This window comes from Callorhinchus milii, unplaced genomic scaffold, assembly GCF_018977255.1.
Source record: "Callorhinchus milii isolate IMCB2004 unplaced genomic scaffold, IMCB_Cmil_1.0 Scaffold2, whole genome shotgun sequence".
NCBI lineage: Eukaryota > Metazoa > Chordata > Chondrichthyes > Chimaeriformes > Callorhinchidae > Callorhinchus > Callorhinchus milii.
The window spans coordinates 40865470-40882667 of record NW_024704743.1 but is presented as its reverse complement, the minus strand read 5'-3'; the positions used below and the strand labels follow the sequence as shown (position 1 = coordinate 40882667).

Genomic DNA, 17198 nt, shown 5'->3' with positions numbered 1-17198 from the left:
ACTTTATAATACATAGGAGAGCACATACCACAACATGGGACTTTGCACTACTGAAGCTGGCCCAGTTGATAAGTACTGCAGAAACCTCCTTGCTTCATTGAAAAGGCTTTGTCCAAAGGTTACTTGCTGTAACTGTTCAGTCTAGACAACATTTGATCCTGTGCTGCACAAATCCCTGCATTTTGTCCACCCATTGTGAAAGGTGCTAGATCAAGAATAAGGATGATGATGATTATTATTATTATTATTATATCTTTTGCTTTGAGTTACAAGTATTCGGCTCAAATTTGCAGTGTATTCTTAAAAAAAGGACCCAGATACACTTTGCACAATATTTCTACAGGCAAATGATAACATGAGAAAAGGTCAGGAAATACTTTTAATAAAGCTGAAGTTAAGTCAGTATTCCCTGAACTGATTGCACTCTCGTATATTCAGGGCTTTGAATCTTTTTGATTGTTCTGCCGAGAGTTAAGCAGTTGTTACTGAAGCTCCATGCTTTCAACTAATGGAGCCATCGTTCAGTGGGCAGGGACTTGTGGCTGAGCTGTGGGTGGCAGTAAGGTGGCAATCCTCTCACACAATTCATCCTAAGTAATGCTGTTCACCCAGAAGCTCACTGGGAGTTTATGGTGCCCCATAATAACCCTCGTTACTAAAATACTAAATAGCGATTCTTCTTCTTCAATGGGAGGGAAGTAGGATCTCTTTGGAGCTTTAATAATAATTCTTGCATTTGGTTTAGCACCTTATCATGTCGGAAGGATGTCTCAAAGCTCTTCATCGGAATTACTTTGAAATGGGGTGACTGTATTTATGCACAAATGCAGCACACAGTTTTACACAGCAACATCTCACAAACAGCCATGAAACAAGTGTCCAACTTTATTTGGGGGATTGTCACCGAGGACACCGGGAGAATCTCCATTATTTTTTCGAACAGTGCCATGGGATCTTTAACATCTACCTGAACAGGTAGACGGGACCATTGTTTAACATCTCATTTGAAGGACAGTACCTCTGACAATATAACCCACCTCCCAGCACCCACAGCATTGATTTAGAGTGTCAGTTTAGTCTATATGAATTCAAGTCCCAACATTGGATTTAAATCCACAACCTTCTGACTCATAACTTGAAGGTGACTTGGTTGGCAAAGAAATATTGAAATTGAGTCAATCCTCTGTGGTGGACTCAGTAGTTCAGTTCCTGAGCCAGGTGGATACTGCTAATAACAGATCAGACTAACTTTGTATATTCTTGAAATAATGACGCCATAAGATTTCAACAAATGTGTTTTTGCATCAGCCTGTCTTTTTGGTAGGACTTGGAGAGGGGAAGCTTGCCAAACAATGGAGTCTATGGCAAGCTATGCAGTTTATTAGACTCTAGCAGTACCCAAACACACATTTTGGGTTCCCCAAGATCTCACCAACCTGTGCCTAATTCTCTCTGAGATTAGGTAAACAGGAAGCGTCACAGACATTCTGCAGTTTGTGCAAGGAGGAGTTGGGAATCCTGGCAATTAGAGAATTTGAATAGTCAAGCCAGGATGTGATAAGGGTGAGAATGTGAGTCTTGGCAGCCTAGGGGCTTCGCATTATTCAAATAGTTTTTAGGTAACAAAGGCCAACTTTCTGTTTTGAAAAGTGCTGGAGGAATTGAGTGCTCAATGATTTATTCCCCATTATCTCTGCAGGTGGAACTCAACATCCCAATGAAAGCCATTTATATTCTTTTAAATGTTTAAAAAAAGCGACAGCACTCAAAATGAAACCTAGAGAAGTATGTGGTTGTATTAACCCTTTAAAATGGAGATCACATAGTTCACAATTTTATTTATTTAAAAAAAACTCCTGACAATGATAGACACTTTTTAAATTTCTTAATGTATTTCTTTGTGTGCCAGAATCGTATCTCAGATTCTCATTTTTCTCTTCACAGTAGGGTCATAAAGCTGAAATAGACATAAGAGATCATCCGAGACCACGATAAGTGTAGATTGTGCGTGCACTTGGAACAGAAATAAAGCTATAATATTCATGTTCAGGCTGTATTTAATGAGCTAACAAGTTAAGTGTGAGATTCCTAGATTGTGGCTTGATAAATCTACAGAATATAATTAAGAATTGGCATTTATCTGGCTGTTGTGTGAAAATGGGTGAAAATATAGGGGGAAAACATATTGAGTTTATTTTGTTTAAAATGGATATGTTTTATTAAATCATTCAAAATGGGCTAGGAAACATTTTGATATGGCTGTCAGAAGCACAATTGACATTTGAATTTGCTTATTTATTCAAATTACACATTTTGTAATGAAGTCTCCTAAAGCTCTTCAGCTTATTCTTACCCTCCATTTGTAAAGCCAACGTCTTAATGTTTAATGTTATTGGTGAAGGAATTATCAACAGAGTGTCTGTACTTTAAGGTTAATAATACATCTGCTTAATTTTCTTTCAGCGTAGGCTACAATAAAAGGGCAAGATTATTAAAAGTGATGGAATCAACATAAATTACACTGTAAATACTCGCCTCTCCAGCTCTCAGGCTCCACCTACAGAGATAATGGGGAATAAATCACTGAACACAGAATTTCAATGGTACTTTCCAAAACAGAAAGTTGATCTTCATTACCTCATAGTTACGTGATTAATGTGGTTGAATATTAAGAGGAATATAAAGGCAGATCTAGTGGATGCGGATTACTTTTCCGGGGGTAATAATCCTTAAATAAAAAAAATTGGTCACTCAATCCACAAATGTTTGTGGGACACTGCTGTTGTGCGCAATTGGTTGCTGAGTTTTACCCACAAATATAGTCAATTCACTTTACAGTATATTCTTTGAAGCGCTTTGAGACGTTTCAAAGATGTGATAAGGTGCTATGTCAAATGCAAGGATTATTATTATTGGGGATACTCCTGTGGTATGGTTCACTGTTTCTACTTTCATCATCTATTGTCAAAAATAACTGCTCTCAAGACAGTTAAAGAATGACCGGATGTGGAAGAATAAAAGGACCTACTTCCATATTTTTACACTCGTATTCAAATTCATTCACTCCCTGGCACCTTCCTAAGTCTCCCCTCCTCACTCCCCAATCCACTACCCGGCACGTCCTCTCGACTGACACCAGCCTCCCGATCGTCCCTTGCAACCTCTGCCTCACCACTGGAGGTCGTGCTTTCAGCCACTACACCCCAAAGCTCTGGAACACTCTTCGTGAACATTCCCTCCGCCTTGGCCCCTCTTTCCCCTCTTTCAAGTCCTGCCTGAAAACTTTCCTCTTCAACCGTGCTTACGGCCACCTCCCCACTCCCCCCGGCTCGGAGTCAGGTTCTGCCACTCTGAGACGCTACCTTGCACGGAGGGTGCTATATAAGTGCAAGTTGTTGCTGTTGTTGTATACCTGGTCATACTTTAATTGACTTGATTATGACGGCATAATTCTGCAGGGACATCCCTGATCTGATGTAATCAAAATGAATTGGGTATTTAATGCTGTTGTAGAACAAATAAGAGAATAATAATGATCCTGATACAGAGTGTTAGAGGTGGAGAATTAAGGTGCACATTTCTATTGGGAAAGAATGTTGCAGACCTTGTTTGTGTACTTATAATGTGAACATTGCATTATGAGCATAATATAGAATCATAGAATTATACAGCACAGAAGGAGGCCATTCAGCCCATTGTATCTGTGCCGGCTTTTTGAAAAGAGCTATCTAAATCAATCCCACTCCCCCACTCTCTCCCCATAGCCCTGCAAACTTATCCTCCCCAAGGAGGACCAGAGCAACAATATAGCACCAAATACATCAATTTTACCAGGTTTAGAATGTACCATGTACGTTGGTTGCAGTGTTTGCCTGCAAAATATATGTCAGTACACTAAATAGTAAAATCATGTGAACGACTTATTGGTAGTATGATAAGGTACTATATCAATGCAAAGGTTATATTATTTGCCCCTAGTTGGTGAACTAGATTAACAAATTGACACTTCTCCTCTGCTACAAGAGATTGAGTGCAGCCCAGTTAGACAGAACAAAAATCATATCTCTCAATGGGGCTTAAGATCCCACAATCACCCACAAATATACGGTCAATTCACTTTACAGTCTATTCTGTGAAGTGCTTTGAGACGTCTTGGAAACATGATAAAGCGCTATATCAAATGCAAGGATTATTATTTTTTATTTTCTGGGTATAGGTATAGCTGGCCAAGTTACAAAAGCAGCCCTGAAAGAGACTTGGAACAAGAGTGCAATTTGTTACATGATCACTGTTACTATAGCATTTGAATGTCTTTAACTAGTAGATGTGATATGACCCCATGTAAAAGGATTGGAAAGTGTTGATTTAAGTCTCTGTGAGATTTGTTTTGGGGCCAGCAATTTTGTGTGGAAAAAGGCCAGAAAGAGAGAGAAACGTATGGCTGTGGAGAGCCAGTGTTGTATTCCCCAGCTTTTTTATTCACGCTTTGATGGCTTTTGGAAATGATAATTAATGCTTGCCAATATCAAAGTGCCAACGTTAGACTTTTTTTTAACAGTGTAAAGTGTACACGTCTGGTTGCTCAAGCAATTAAGATTCTTGACATCCAGCCAGGACGATGTGAATTAGAATCTCATGGCTGGTCTGTCACTGGAACTAAATTGCCTTGGTGCAATGTTATTTGTCAGTTTTGAGCCATGCATCAACAATAATTATCCTTCAGAAATGAGACTTTCAATCTCCGAGAAGAAGAAAAAGGTGCATTCAGTCCAACATAAACTATATGTTCTGCTGACCAGTCAGGAATAGTATCAACAGTGGCAGTGGTGCACATATCTGAGGTCCAGACTGATGCTTGCAAACTGAGGAGCAGTGAGGCAAGAGATGAGGATACATGATCAACAATGCATCTGAAGCCACTTATATCACATAAATGGGCTCACTTGGTGGTAGAAATTCCATTCACGACATGGCAAATGTGATTTTGGATTGGTGATGTAATTTGAAGAACGTAATAAGCTTGCAAGTATCTTCACTCTTACCTATCCCAGTGTCTTCAATATGACTCCTGTATTAAGTTTTCCTCCTGTACCCAACTTATCACTTGTAGTATTTCTCAGGGCTTTATCTTTGGTCCTCTCCTTTTTCTCATCCACATGCTCCCCCTTAACATCATCTGCCAGGAAAGGGTTCAACAATAAATTGCATTCATATAGAGCCTTTCATGTTGGTAGGATGTCATTGGATTCCAGAATCAGACCATTCTTGAGGCAGAAATCAGCGAGCTTTACTCGTTTGCTCATTCAGGTTATACCAAGAAATGATAGCTCAGACATATGGTTTCTTGAAAAGTATCTGATTTCTCAGTACAAACATCCCTAACCTCGATGAGTAACAACAAATGTACAATAAAACCCTTTGATACTGTGTTTGAAATGTGTAAAGAATGATTGAGGTCTAAAGTGCATTAATTCCAAATGGAATTCCTTGATAAGGACTCCTTGTACAAATCGAGATCTCTTCCAGTCACCGTAAGTGCATCATAGATACTTGTGATCCACTTCCAGTTACTGGATTGTTGGTGAGTCCAAAATGAGAGGGCATAAATATAAGATATTTAGAAGTAGATCTAATAGGAAGTTGAGGAAGAACTTTTTCACAAAGTGGACCGTGAGAATGTAGAACCCATTGCTGTAAGCTGTGGTTGAACCAAAGAAAATCAATGCATTTAACTAGAAACTTGATGTATACATCAAGGGAACGGGAATAAACGTGTATAGGAGAGACCAATTGAAGGGGTGAGGGCTTATGTGGAGTATGAACACCAGCTGAACAACATGATGCAAAGAATCCTCATTTTCAATGTGGAGGTCTTATTAAGAAATCCAGGTTGAAATCAACATGTTTTAGATCCTGCTATCACAGTAGCTTCTCCATATATAGGTAGGTACGGTACCAAGAATCATTTGATCGAGTGCCACTGACTGAAACCTTGGTGTAACACTCAATGTGCAATTGATGCACTCTTGGCATTGATTTAAAGAGTGGCTCAAACACTCTAGTTTAAAGAACTACACTATTCCCTTATTTAAGTTGTGAATCTGACTTGAATTTCAATTGACTGTGTACTTTGCAAAAAGCATTGCGATCCCAGGTAAGGAACAAGAGAAGAATTTAAGTTTAAAGAAAATGCAAATGATCCACTTGGCACCTTGAGAGAAGTATTACAGATTATACAGAGGCCTGGAATTTCCTGGAAATGAACTGCCAAGTATGTCTCCATAAACTTACAGTAATTGAAGCACAATCATTAATCCCTTGGTCTGAATTTCCTCACAGATATACAGCACCCGGTGAACTGACAATTGACTTATACTTCATTGCCTTTTCCAAGTTGTGCAGCAGAATTTTGAAATTTCACATCAAATGTGCTTCAATATACTTTTGTTTCTCAAAACATACTACCACAAGGAAAACTCTTTTGTAATATTGTGAGCTTCCAGTGCTGTGGTCTTGTTTACACTGAGGGAAAGTCACATAAACATCATATGCAGAACGTGAGTCAAAAGTATTTTTTTAAGAAAATGCAAAATTATTCACTTGGTAGTTTGTATCATCTCTGATGTTTGGAAATATTCTGTACAGGCACAATTGTAAAAATAAAATGCCCTTAGCCCACCCTCAGTCACAAAGTAATATAGGACTCCAGAGGTGGAATTTATATCAGTGCGGAGCTAGTGGGAGTGGGGGGGTGGGAGGCTCATGACACCCCCCAATCACTTTGAGGTCGGCCAATTTTGAATGTCAGTTTGTGATACTTGATTGAATAATTTAAATTCTTTTAAATTATTTTTAAAATTTCTTTAAATTCCCGAGTGCAATTACATTGCCGTTGAAAGACTACTGCAATGTGACATTGTTGTGGTTGTGCTGTGCGCAGTTGCACTCAGGTTAAGTCTGGGCCAAATATTAGCACAAATGTTGATGCTTGTAAATGTATTGAGGAAAACCATTCTCTTTAGCTGAGTTTTCTCAGCTCTGGAGACTGCAGGACCATCATGTTTCCCTTACAACAACAGCAACAACTTATATTTATATAGTACCTTTCACATGGGTAGTACCTTTTATATAGTATCTTTCATATCTTGGAGCACTTAACAGTGGCATGGCTTGACACCGAGCTGGGAAGGAGGGAGGTGACTGAAAGCATGGTCGAAGACGCACGTTCTTCAGATGTGATTTGAAGACCTTGAAAGAGGGCACAAGATTGAGGCTCTAGTGGATGGTGTCATTCTGCCCTCATTGAATTCTAGATAAATCTGTAGTCTACTAGCCCAGCTCATTTGCTAGAACTCTTCCCTTCTGAGTCAGAAAGTTGTGAATTCAAGCCCCACGTCAGAACTTTGAACTCATAGTATAGGCTGATGCTCCAATTAGTGCTGGGATATGTTGCATTGTTGGAGACACCATCCTTTGAATGAAAACTACCATCTGCATAGTCAAGTGGATGGTAATGATCCCATTGCATTATTTAAAAAGAGAAGGGAGTTTTTACCATTGTCCTAATCAACAATCTCCCCAAATTATATTGGTCATTCATTTCATGGTTGTTTGTGGGACATTGCTGTGCGTAAATTGCTGCTTCATTTGCCTACAGATACAATCACTACACTTTACAGTAAATCGAATAAAGTGCTTTGAAACTCCTTAGCATGAAAGGCTTTGTATCAAATGCAAGGTTTATTTATTTCTTTACAATGTTTTGAGATTGCCCTGCAAATGAAAGATTGGGTGTTCACCAGCTGGTCCGGGTGATATAGTCAGAAAAAGTTAGCAATGATATCAGCCACAGCTCTTAAATTACCAGAGGCACAGTATCAATTATTTCTACAAACTTTAGCTGCAACTTCAACATTAAAAATCAATAATAAAACTTCCCCATTGCTTAGAGAGGCAGAAATTGTCAACATCAAATGATAGAAGGTGTCGCTACCGTACAAAGGCAGTTTAGATTTTACAATATGGCACTCTGTTACAGACATGCATTAGATTGGTAGAGGCTATAATATAGTCCAGTAGGTCATCACATTACTCATGAATGAAGCACATGGACAATAAATATGATATATATAGGGAATCATAGATAGCTGAGAGCGAATCACTAGCCTGTAATTTTGTCTAGTGGTTCAAATGTCATCAAGAGCAAAGCCTACATGAATCTCAAAAATAAATGATAGCCTCAGAGTAACTCACACTATCTTTTGTAAGTTGGGCTCAGTAAAATGAAAACAATGTTAATGACCACTTTAAATGGTGCTGAAATTGCATAGCAGGAAGACTGAGAAGCAATTCAAATATGGAACTGCAGAAAATACCATGTAATAATAAATGATTTACAGGAATATTTAAAGGAAAGTAATTCTACTTATGAAATAGAATTATATGTGAATTAAGAACCAGGTTCAAGATGAAGATATATAGAGAGGTAGAGAGAGAACAATATAATGGTTGGTTTACAGGATTAAAAATGAAGTAAAACAAGTTGATCTTCATTCAATTTGCTTTTGAATCAAGTAGTAAATGAGTTTAGTACTCCAAAATGAATTGGCTATGTATCTGTTTGACAATGGTATTGGAAAATTGAATGATAGGTGCAGTGAACATGTACTTCACATTACCCAATGATTTCTGTGGAACTGAGCCAGGCAAGAAGAGAATGCAGTCTTCAGAGTCAGGTGTTAATAGTGGAAATATGGGAATAGAGATGTACATGTAATACAATACAAAACATATGAAGAGGATACAGAGGAGGGCAACCAAATTGATTGAGGTGATGGAGGGACTGGACTACAAGGAGCGAATAGATAAACTGGGCATGTTCTCGCTGGAGATGAGAAGGTTAAAGGGCTATAGGATTACTGTCTTTAGGATTCTGAAGGGAATAGATTATGTAGATCGTGGGAAGCTGCGTTATCTTTAACTGAACAGTAGAACCAGAGGACACAGCCTGAGATTGAAGGGTAAATTCAGAACAAATCTGCGGAAACACTACTTCAGTGAGAGAGTAGTAAACATATGGAACAGGTTCCCTAGGGAGATGGTGGAAGCAGAAAGTGTTGAATCTTTCTAGAACAAATTAAATAGATTTCTTTTAGGAACTAATATCTTAGGATATAATATATAGTTTGGGACGCAACGTGTCATGAGACTCCCAGGAAGTTGGAAGGTGAACTGGAGGACCTTGGTCTTCTTTTGCCAACAAGTTCATATGCTTTTATGTAAAATTTACATGGCACGTTCACATCAGGAGACCATGGCAAAGTGCTTGACACTGCTAGCTGGGCACTCAAACTGGGAGTGGGAGCCAAGGAGGGTGGGGAGGGGAAAGATAGCAACAAAAACTTTATATGGCGCCCCTCATGCAGGGCAGCATTCCAGAGTGCTAGACAGTGGCAGAGCACAACACCGAGCCGGGTGGAGTGGGAGGTGACTGTAGTCATGGCCGAATGGGAAGATTGGGAAGGAAGGGGCAAAGCGGAGTGATAGAGGAAGTGAGAGAGTAGTGAACATATGGAACAGGCTCCCTAGGGAGACCGTGGTAGCCAAAAGTGTTGATTCTTCAAGAACAAGAAATTAGATAGATTTCTTTCAGGATATATCTCGAGATACAATATATAGTTGGGACACAACATGTCATACGCAAAAGTATGATCAAAGAGGTCTTGAGACTTGCCTTCAATGAGGGGATGGAGAAACAAAGGGACTGTGGGATAGAATTCCAGAAAGTGGGGACAGAATGTATAAAAGCCTGCCCACTTGATGGTTGGTTGAATAGGGCGGGTTACATGAAGCAAGCCAGTGTGTATTGGGCGGCAGATTTGGTACGACTGAGAATGAGGATCTTGAACTAGATCAAAGGGGATGGGAAGCCAGTGGAGGCAGGCGTGGATGGGGGTGATAGGCTCGTGGAGCCTGTTGTGTGAGAGAACACAGGCTTCAGAGTTCTGATAGTCTGTAGCTTGTGTAGGGAAGAGAATAGTCCGGCCAGGAGAGTGTTAACGTGTTCAAGCATGGACGTGATAAAAGTGTGGAAGAGGGTCTTGGCAGGCTTAGGGGTGAGTAGTTCCAGAGACGGGTTTCGCAGATGGAAGCAAGCTAAGCCAGTCAGTGAACAGGATGTGGGATTTAAGGTACTGTTGTACCCAACACCTTGGGATGTCCTCCTGACGTGAAATGTGCTATATGGATGTAAATTTGGTGGTGTTGTTTTACTGCTGTTGTTGTTAGGCGCCAAGCATGACAACGATATTCCATACCAGCTCTGCAAGGTGGAACATGCTTCCACGTGAGTTGATGTTGTCAGCATCTGTGGGAAGAAGGCACTAATGGGAGTAAAGCAGGAGAGCCTCTGTCTTGTCGACATTCAACTAGAGAAAGTTAGAGCTCATCCAGGACTTGATGTCTGACAGGCAATTGGTCAGAACAACAGTAGTCCTAGAATCGAGGGTGGAGGCAGAGGATAGAGTGGGGGAGAGAAATAAGGGAAAAACAAAAGCAGGGAGAGAAAAGGAGGATTCGGATATTTGTTTTAGCCCAATTTTCCAAGAGATAGCATGGGGAGGGGAATTCACAGTGAAGACCATCTGTCAGCTCTGATGCTCTGTAGAGGGAACTGGCTTGTTTGATAACATACTGTTTCCTCATTCCTTTCTGATGTTCTTGATTTCTTTTGCAGTATTGTGATACTTTAATGGATTTTAGTGAAATGCTGCAACATAGCCCTCCATCTAGTGGTTCAGTTGAACAGTGACAAAACTCCTTTCTGACATTAGTAATTTATCTGGGAACTATGATTTGCAAATAGATTTGGGACCTGCGCTATCTTTGATTACAGTGATGAATGGATATGCATGCTGAACAATGTGTACGTATTATGGAAAAGAAATCTAACAGACGATCATTTTTATTCACATATAATTTAAACACAGCTATCTCCTGTGGGAAGTGGCTTCCGCACTATAAAAAGTCATATATAATGGTCAACCACTTTCAAACTGACAAATTTATGTTTAGTCTTTCCCTTACCCCTTATCGTTCACCCCCAACACACATGACACACACAAGAAGGAAGCAGAAAAGCCCTCAGTAATGTCCAAAAAATAAATTCAGCCAAGTTTAGTTTGACCTTGAAGTGGAAAAGGAAAATAATACTAACCATTCAGATGGTAAACAAAAGTATGACTGCCCACTGGCTCATTCCTACAGTCAATCAGATGACTGTATCTTTAACGATAAGTTCTTTTGAAAGTTATAATCAACTTCTGATTGAACTGTAAATCTGAACAACCTTAAATTTGAACTAGGAACATTTCCTCCAAATGATCCAAGTTTTTAATGTTCCGTTTTAGATATTTTCTTCTCTTGTTAGTTTGCCTCTTTATTTATTGAAGACATTATAGCTAAGCTGAAAGCATGTTCACAATGGGGTTCTCTTTGAGGGTGTGTGGGTGAGACATGCAACCAAGTGCAAGAGAAACAGCAGCTGATGCTTTGCAGATCAATGTGATATAATCATTACCATTTCTGATTCCCTCAGTTCAGTATTGCTGTCATTTCACTGTAACATCTGATATTTTATTAAAATCTGTGAGGCAAAGGTGCTGACTACAGATTGCGGTGGAACAAACTAAATAAGATTGGCACTCCATATAAGCAAGAATCTTGGCTGTTGTTTGTTTCTGCTAAATCAGTGCAATACTCACTGCAGGTCTGTCACTGCCACGATCGGTTATGGTTTGCATGAAATGATCTTAGTGCAAGCTATTTTATTAATAAAGGTGATAAATGAGGTATTTGCTACAAATACACAATCACCACTTTATATGATTTGGACTTTGAAATAAATCTACATTATAGATACTATATGCATTGTGCCATCATTTGGATGAGATGTTAAACCAAGGTCCTGTGATCCTGTTGAGGTAAATATTAAAGATAATGCACAATTCAAAAACCAAAGGGAGCTTCTCCAGTTGTACTGGCTGACAATTCCTCAAATAAAATTGATCATTCACTTCAAGACTGTTTGTGAGACATTGCTGTGTGCAAATTGGGTACCGTGTTTGCCTATAAAGCACAAAGTAACTATATTTTACAAAGAATTCTGTAAAGCCCTTTGAGAAATCCCTGACATGGAAAGTGCTATGATCATTTATTATTATTATCAAATGCAAGGATTATTATTGAGTGATGTGCTTAGTGTTTATCACTACGAGTATCATTGATAATTAGTGCAAATACCACAATTGTCTCCCTTAGACAATATTGCCATTGTCCATTCCTTCTGTGGTGAAACAAAGTAAAGTTTAGCAAAACATTTTTTGGAAATCTGGAATCAAATATAATCCCATTTTCTTTCACAGACTTTGTAGCTAAACAATTTCAATGTCAAACTGCTATATCATCATTGGGATGAATGCATTATGTATGATTGCTGATTAATTCTAGCAGAATCTTATAAAATCGTCATTTTACTTTGCTGATCAGTTTGCTAATGTGAGCAAGAAGGGCAGTATGTATAGAACAGTATACAAGCACATCACAGTCAAGGTTAAAACTATTTGTGCCAGTTGCCAAGGGATCACTGACAAGGGTTGGATGAAATGGATTTCTGTGGTTTATTTCGCAAGGTAATGACATGTCAAAATGATTTGGTTGTGCGTAGGCTGAGAATGTACTGTTTCTATCGCACAAATGGGAAATTCATATTCTTTCTCATTAGTTTTACCAAATTAATGAGCATGCTTAAGTACTGTACCTTCAGTGGACACAAATTGTGGAGATGTGTATGGGAATTAGACAGGTCTTTAATATCCTAGTTTACATTTTGACAATAATATTACATTTGATGGCTCCCTATCACACTGGAACACCTTAAAATTAAATCCCTCCACCTTGCCCCCTCCTTGCCCATTTTAAGATTGCATCTTAAGAACTTCCTCCTTCACCATATCTAATAATAATCCTTGCATTTGATACAGCGCCTTATCATGTAAATGAGACGTCTCAAAGGATTAGGGTTTGCCAATAATAAATAAGAGTCAATTGGATTGTCAGTTATTCAGTCATGAATTTGGGTGGTGCTATGGGTGACTGCCTCACTTTTCTTACACTTCACTATTATGGTTACCAAAGGATAGTGCACAGAATGGAAGGAATAAGTGATCCCAATGTTTGCACTTCTGGTGGGTTTATGCTGTCCATTTGGGCTTTGTAGGATATGAAAGATTGAGCACTGTAACTGGAACACAACCTAACAAAAGGATGATGATGATATTAAGATAAACATCTGCTGGTCTCATAATTTAACAATGATTAATCAACTGATGTATTTTCAAATGCAAATTCCTTGACGTCTATTGCTGAAACAGAGCCCAGGACAATGCAGTGGATTTTACCTCTCAGATCTGGATGGAAATCTGCCCATGATGGAGCAACATAGCAGCTATCCACTACAATTAAACTAAGTAAGGTAGCATCAGTATCACTATCTCACTGGTGGGGTCCACAATACCACATGTGTCCATAACGTAGACATATTTGCAGCAAGCTAGCGTTCGGATACAGCCATTCGCTTGTCTGAGCGTGTAGTTAAAGTACATTGTCGAGGAATTGGGTACGCACTGGACATGAGATCAATGTGACCAGAAGGTTTGAGGGTTCATTCAGATCATCATCTTTTGAGGCCGATGAAAGTTAACCAGGATTTTTTGGGGGGAGTGGGCTGAATTTGCTCTAATGTGATATGATGGGCAGTAGTCTGAGGCAATTCTGATGCCTCCAGCCTCACAAACCTTTTGAGTGTGAATATAGCAAAATTAAAATGGACTATGAAAAATGCCAGGGTATACAAATGTGTTTCCAATCATGAATAACATTGTATCATTGCTTTCTGAAATCAAAAGTGAATTGTGGAGGCAGGTAACCAACTCATCAATTTATTTATTGGTAAGAAGTTAATTCCTAGTTAGGAGGAATCATTGTATCCTCGATTCAAAATAGAAGTGTTTTTTACCAATCACATTATTCTTATCTTTGAAACATATGTATTTATTCTGTTTTACAGGCAACCCTGACCTAATTAGCAGAGTCAATGTGACCATTCAAGTTTTAGATGTGAATGAATATGCACCTGAATTAGCAGTACCTTATGAGAACCTGATGTGTGAAAATGCCAAGAATGGCCAGGTACAGTATGAATTGTTTTAAAGAGTCCATGAGCAACACATATTTTTGGATAGTTTTCGTTATAAGTACACAGGGAAGAAATCCCATCTGGGTCTGGATTTATTCTATTTTCGTAGCATTCCAGAGCCTCCAGAAATTGGCAATTTTTTAAAATTCAATCTAGATTATCAAGCTGATTTGCTAAATATTATTACATTGAAATATTTGTCTCCGAATACACTGTCATTACACTTGCAGAAAACTCTATGAAGTGATTTGAGATGTGATAAAATGCTATGCCAAATGGAAGGATTATTTATTTATCAATATTTTTATTTTTTCCAAACGGTGGCAAGGTGTTGTCTGAACAGTTTTACCGTTTTATAATTATAAGAAAAATGTTGTTAAGTATTATTAATATCTTATTACTATATTATTATATTGTAGAGTTTGTGGAAAATGTATGTTTCACAGAATAGCCGTCATTCAGTGAGAATGATTGTGAAATGCATAGACTTGCTAGTGCTATGACAGTCTGAATCACAATTATTTAGATAGATATCTTCTAATTCAATTTGTTTCTTCATATTTAACACCTGACTTATACCAAATGCTCCAGCAGTGAATTACAGTCGATAATATGGTATATTTACTTTCTCGTATATCTAACATCATAAATGTACACCTCGGGATGCAGGTTCAATAGCAATAATAATCCTCGCATGGGATACAGTATCTTATCACGTCACTAACACTTCTCAAGCCACTTCATAGAAAATACTGTAGAGTGTAGTGACTCTGTATTTTGCAGGCAAATGCATCAGCCACAGTTGCCTGAAAAAGTTTTTCTAGTTGAGATAGATATCCTTGTTTCATAGATTACAGACATTGCACACAGCAATGCTGTGCAAACAGCCATGAAGTGATTGATGAATTTTATTTAAGGAATTTGTTGGGCATTACACGGGAGAAATTCCCTTCTCTTTACAAATAATGCCATGGGATCTTTAACAATCCCCTTGGACAGGCAGATGGGACCTCAGTTTAACATCTCAACAACAACAACAGCAACTTGCATTTATATAGCACCCTTCACAAGGGGTGATGTCCCAGAGTGCTTCACAGTGGCGGAGTCTGACAACAATCTCATTCAAATGATGAATGAGATCATTAGTTAAAAGACCAGACTGGGGCTTAAAGTGCTTTATTCACAAACTGGAAGTCACTGCATCAATCATGACTTTGGGTTGGGATCGAAGTGACGTGATTCACAACTAAATTTGCTGAAGAATTCACCCAAAAATTACAAAGGGCTATGCTTAGATGCTCCAATATATTAGCTTATCTGTGACTGAATGGGCCGAAGAACCTTTTTCATCCAGACCAATCATCCAGAAAGACTCCGTCTAAATGCAACTTGGTGTTTGGTTGTTTTGTAGAAGCTTAGTCTGCAAGAAAAACACCAGCCGGGATCATGATTTCCCTTTGCAAACACCACATTTTAGCCTCTGCAAAAAAAGCTAATGAAAGCTAATCGCCCACAAGAATATACAGTCAATTCACTTTACAGTATATTCTGTGAAGCGCTTTGCGAAATCTCAAAGACGTGATAAGGCCCCATATTAAATTAAATTATATCATTATAATGAAAGTTTTGTATAAATCTTGTAGCTCTTGTAAATCTTGTAAATCTTGTGGAGTCCTGTAGCTCAGTGGTTAGAGCACTCGCTTTGCAAGCAAGAGACCTGAGTTCAATTCCAGGCAGGGCGAAACCTTGGGCAAGTTTCCTTACTCCATACGCCTAATAATAATCCCTCCAAAACAAAACAATAATAAATCGGTCATTTTCAATCTACGACTGTTGGTGGGACATTGCTGTGCGCAATTGGCTGCCGCGTTCGCCCACAAATATACAGTCAATTCACTTTACAGTGTGTTCTGTGAAGCGCTTTGGGATGTCCTCCCGACGTGAAAAGCGCTATATCAAATGCAAGGATTATTATTATTATTTGCCTCGCAAACAAGAGACCTGGGTTTCATTCCTGGCAGAGCAAAACGTTGGACAAGTTTCTTTACTCCACACATCTCTGTTAACCTAAAAGTAAGTAGGAACCCAGTTGTTAGTCGATTGGTGGCTCGCTTTTCCGGGGGAAATAATTCCTTCAAAAAACATAATGAATTGGTCACTCAATCTATGATTGTTTGTGGGACACTTCTGTGCGCAATTGGCTGCTGCGTTTTGCCCACAAAATAATTCACTTTGCAGTATATTCTGTGAATTGCTTTGAGACGTCTTGAAGACGTGATATGGAACTATATAAAATGCAAGAATTATTATTCTTATATATATAAAACGTTGAGTTGCATTATAAATCCTATCAATAGATGGTGCTCCAGGCTGATAAATGCACAGGGTTTGGAGCTGGGTCACACCACACACAATAATATAATTCCTTTGAGACTAAATTTGATATGAGAAGTATGTTGGCTGGGGGAACTTGGATATTCTTGGTCAATATACAAAAACAAATCTTTTGCCTGCCTAAGGTGTGAGAGATGTATGTTCATTCTTTAATTATATGACCCAATGGTGGGTTTACAAAACTTGTTGGCTTTGTCACTCAAACTGGATTCAGCTGTTTATTTGCAAATCAGTCTTTAATGTCACTCAAATCTTTACAGCCAACAAGTAACATTATTTTTCAGAAATTGGTCGGTGAATCAGTGCCCAGAGTGCAACAATTCAAGATGACTTACAAAGGGAGAGATTAGTAAGATTATTGTTCTGTAGTGAGTGGTTAGGATGTGTAATGCCCTGCTGGGTGCAGTGGTCAAGGCAGTATTGATAGTAGCTTTCAAAAGAAAACGAGATATCTGAAAAAGAATACTTTCCGGGGGTTTGAGGGAAAAGACAGGTAAATGGGACTAAATGGAGTATGCTTTCAAAGAGCCAACGCAAACACGATGGGCCA

General features: G+C 38.8%; 1 protein-coding gene across 4 annotated transcripts in view; it reads left to right on the top strand.

Moving 5' to 3' along the window:
* Positions 1–17198, top strand: part of LOC103179927 (cadherin-12) — a 115649-nt gene that overhangs the window by 85392 nt on the left and 13059 nt on the right. For 3 of the 4 annotated variants that reach the window (XM_042331885.1, XM_007895462.2, XM_042331887.1), the window contains one exon: positions 14126–14247. In XM_042331885.1, coding sequence (XP_042187819.1) covers positions 14126–14247 — 122 coding nt within the window. Of the gene's footprint in view, positions 1–12594; positions 12610–14125; positions 14248–17198 lie in introns of all 4 variants that reach the window. The other variant, XM_042331888.1, reaches the window with a different exon arrangement.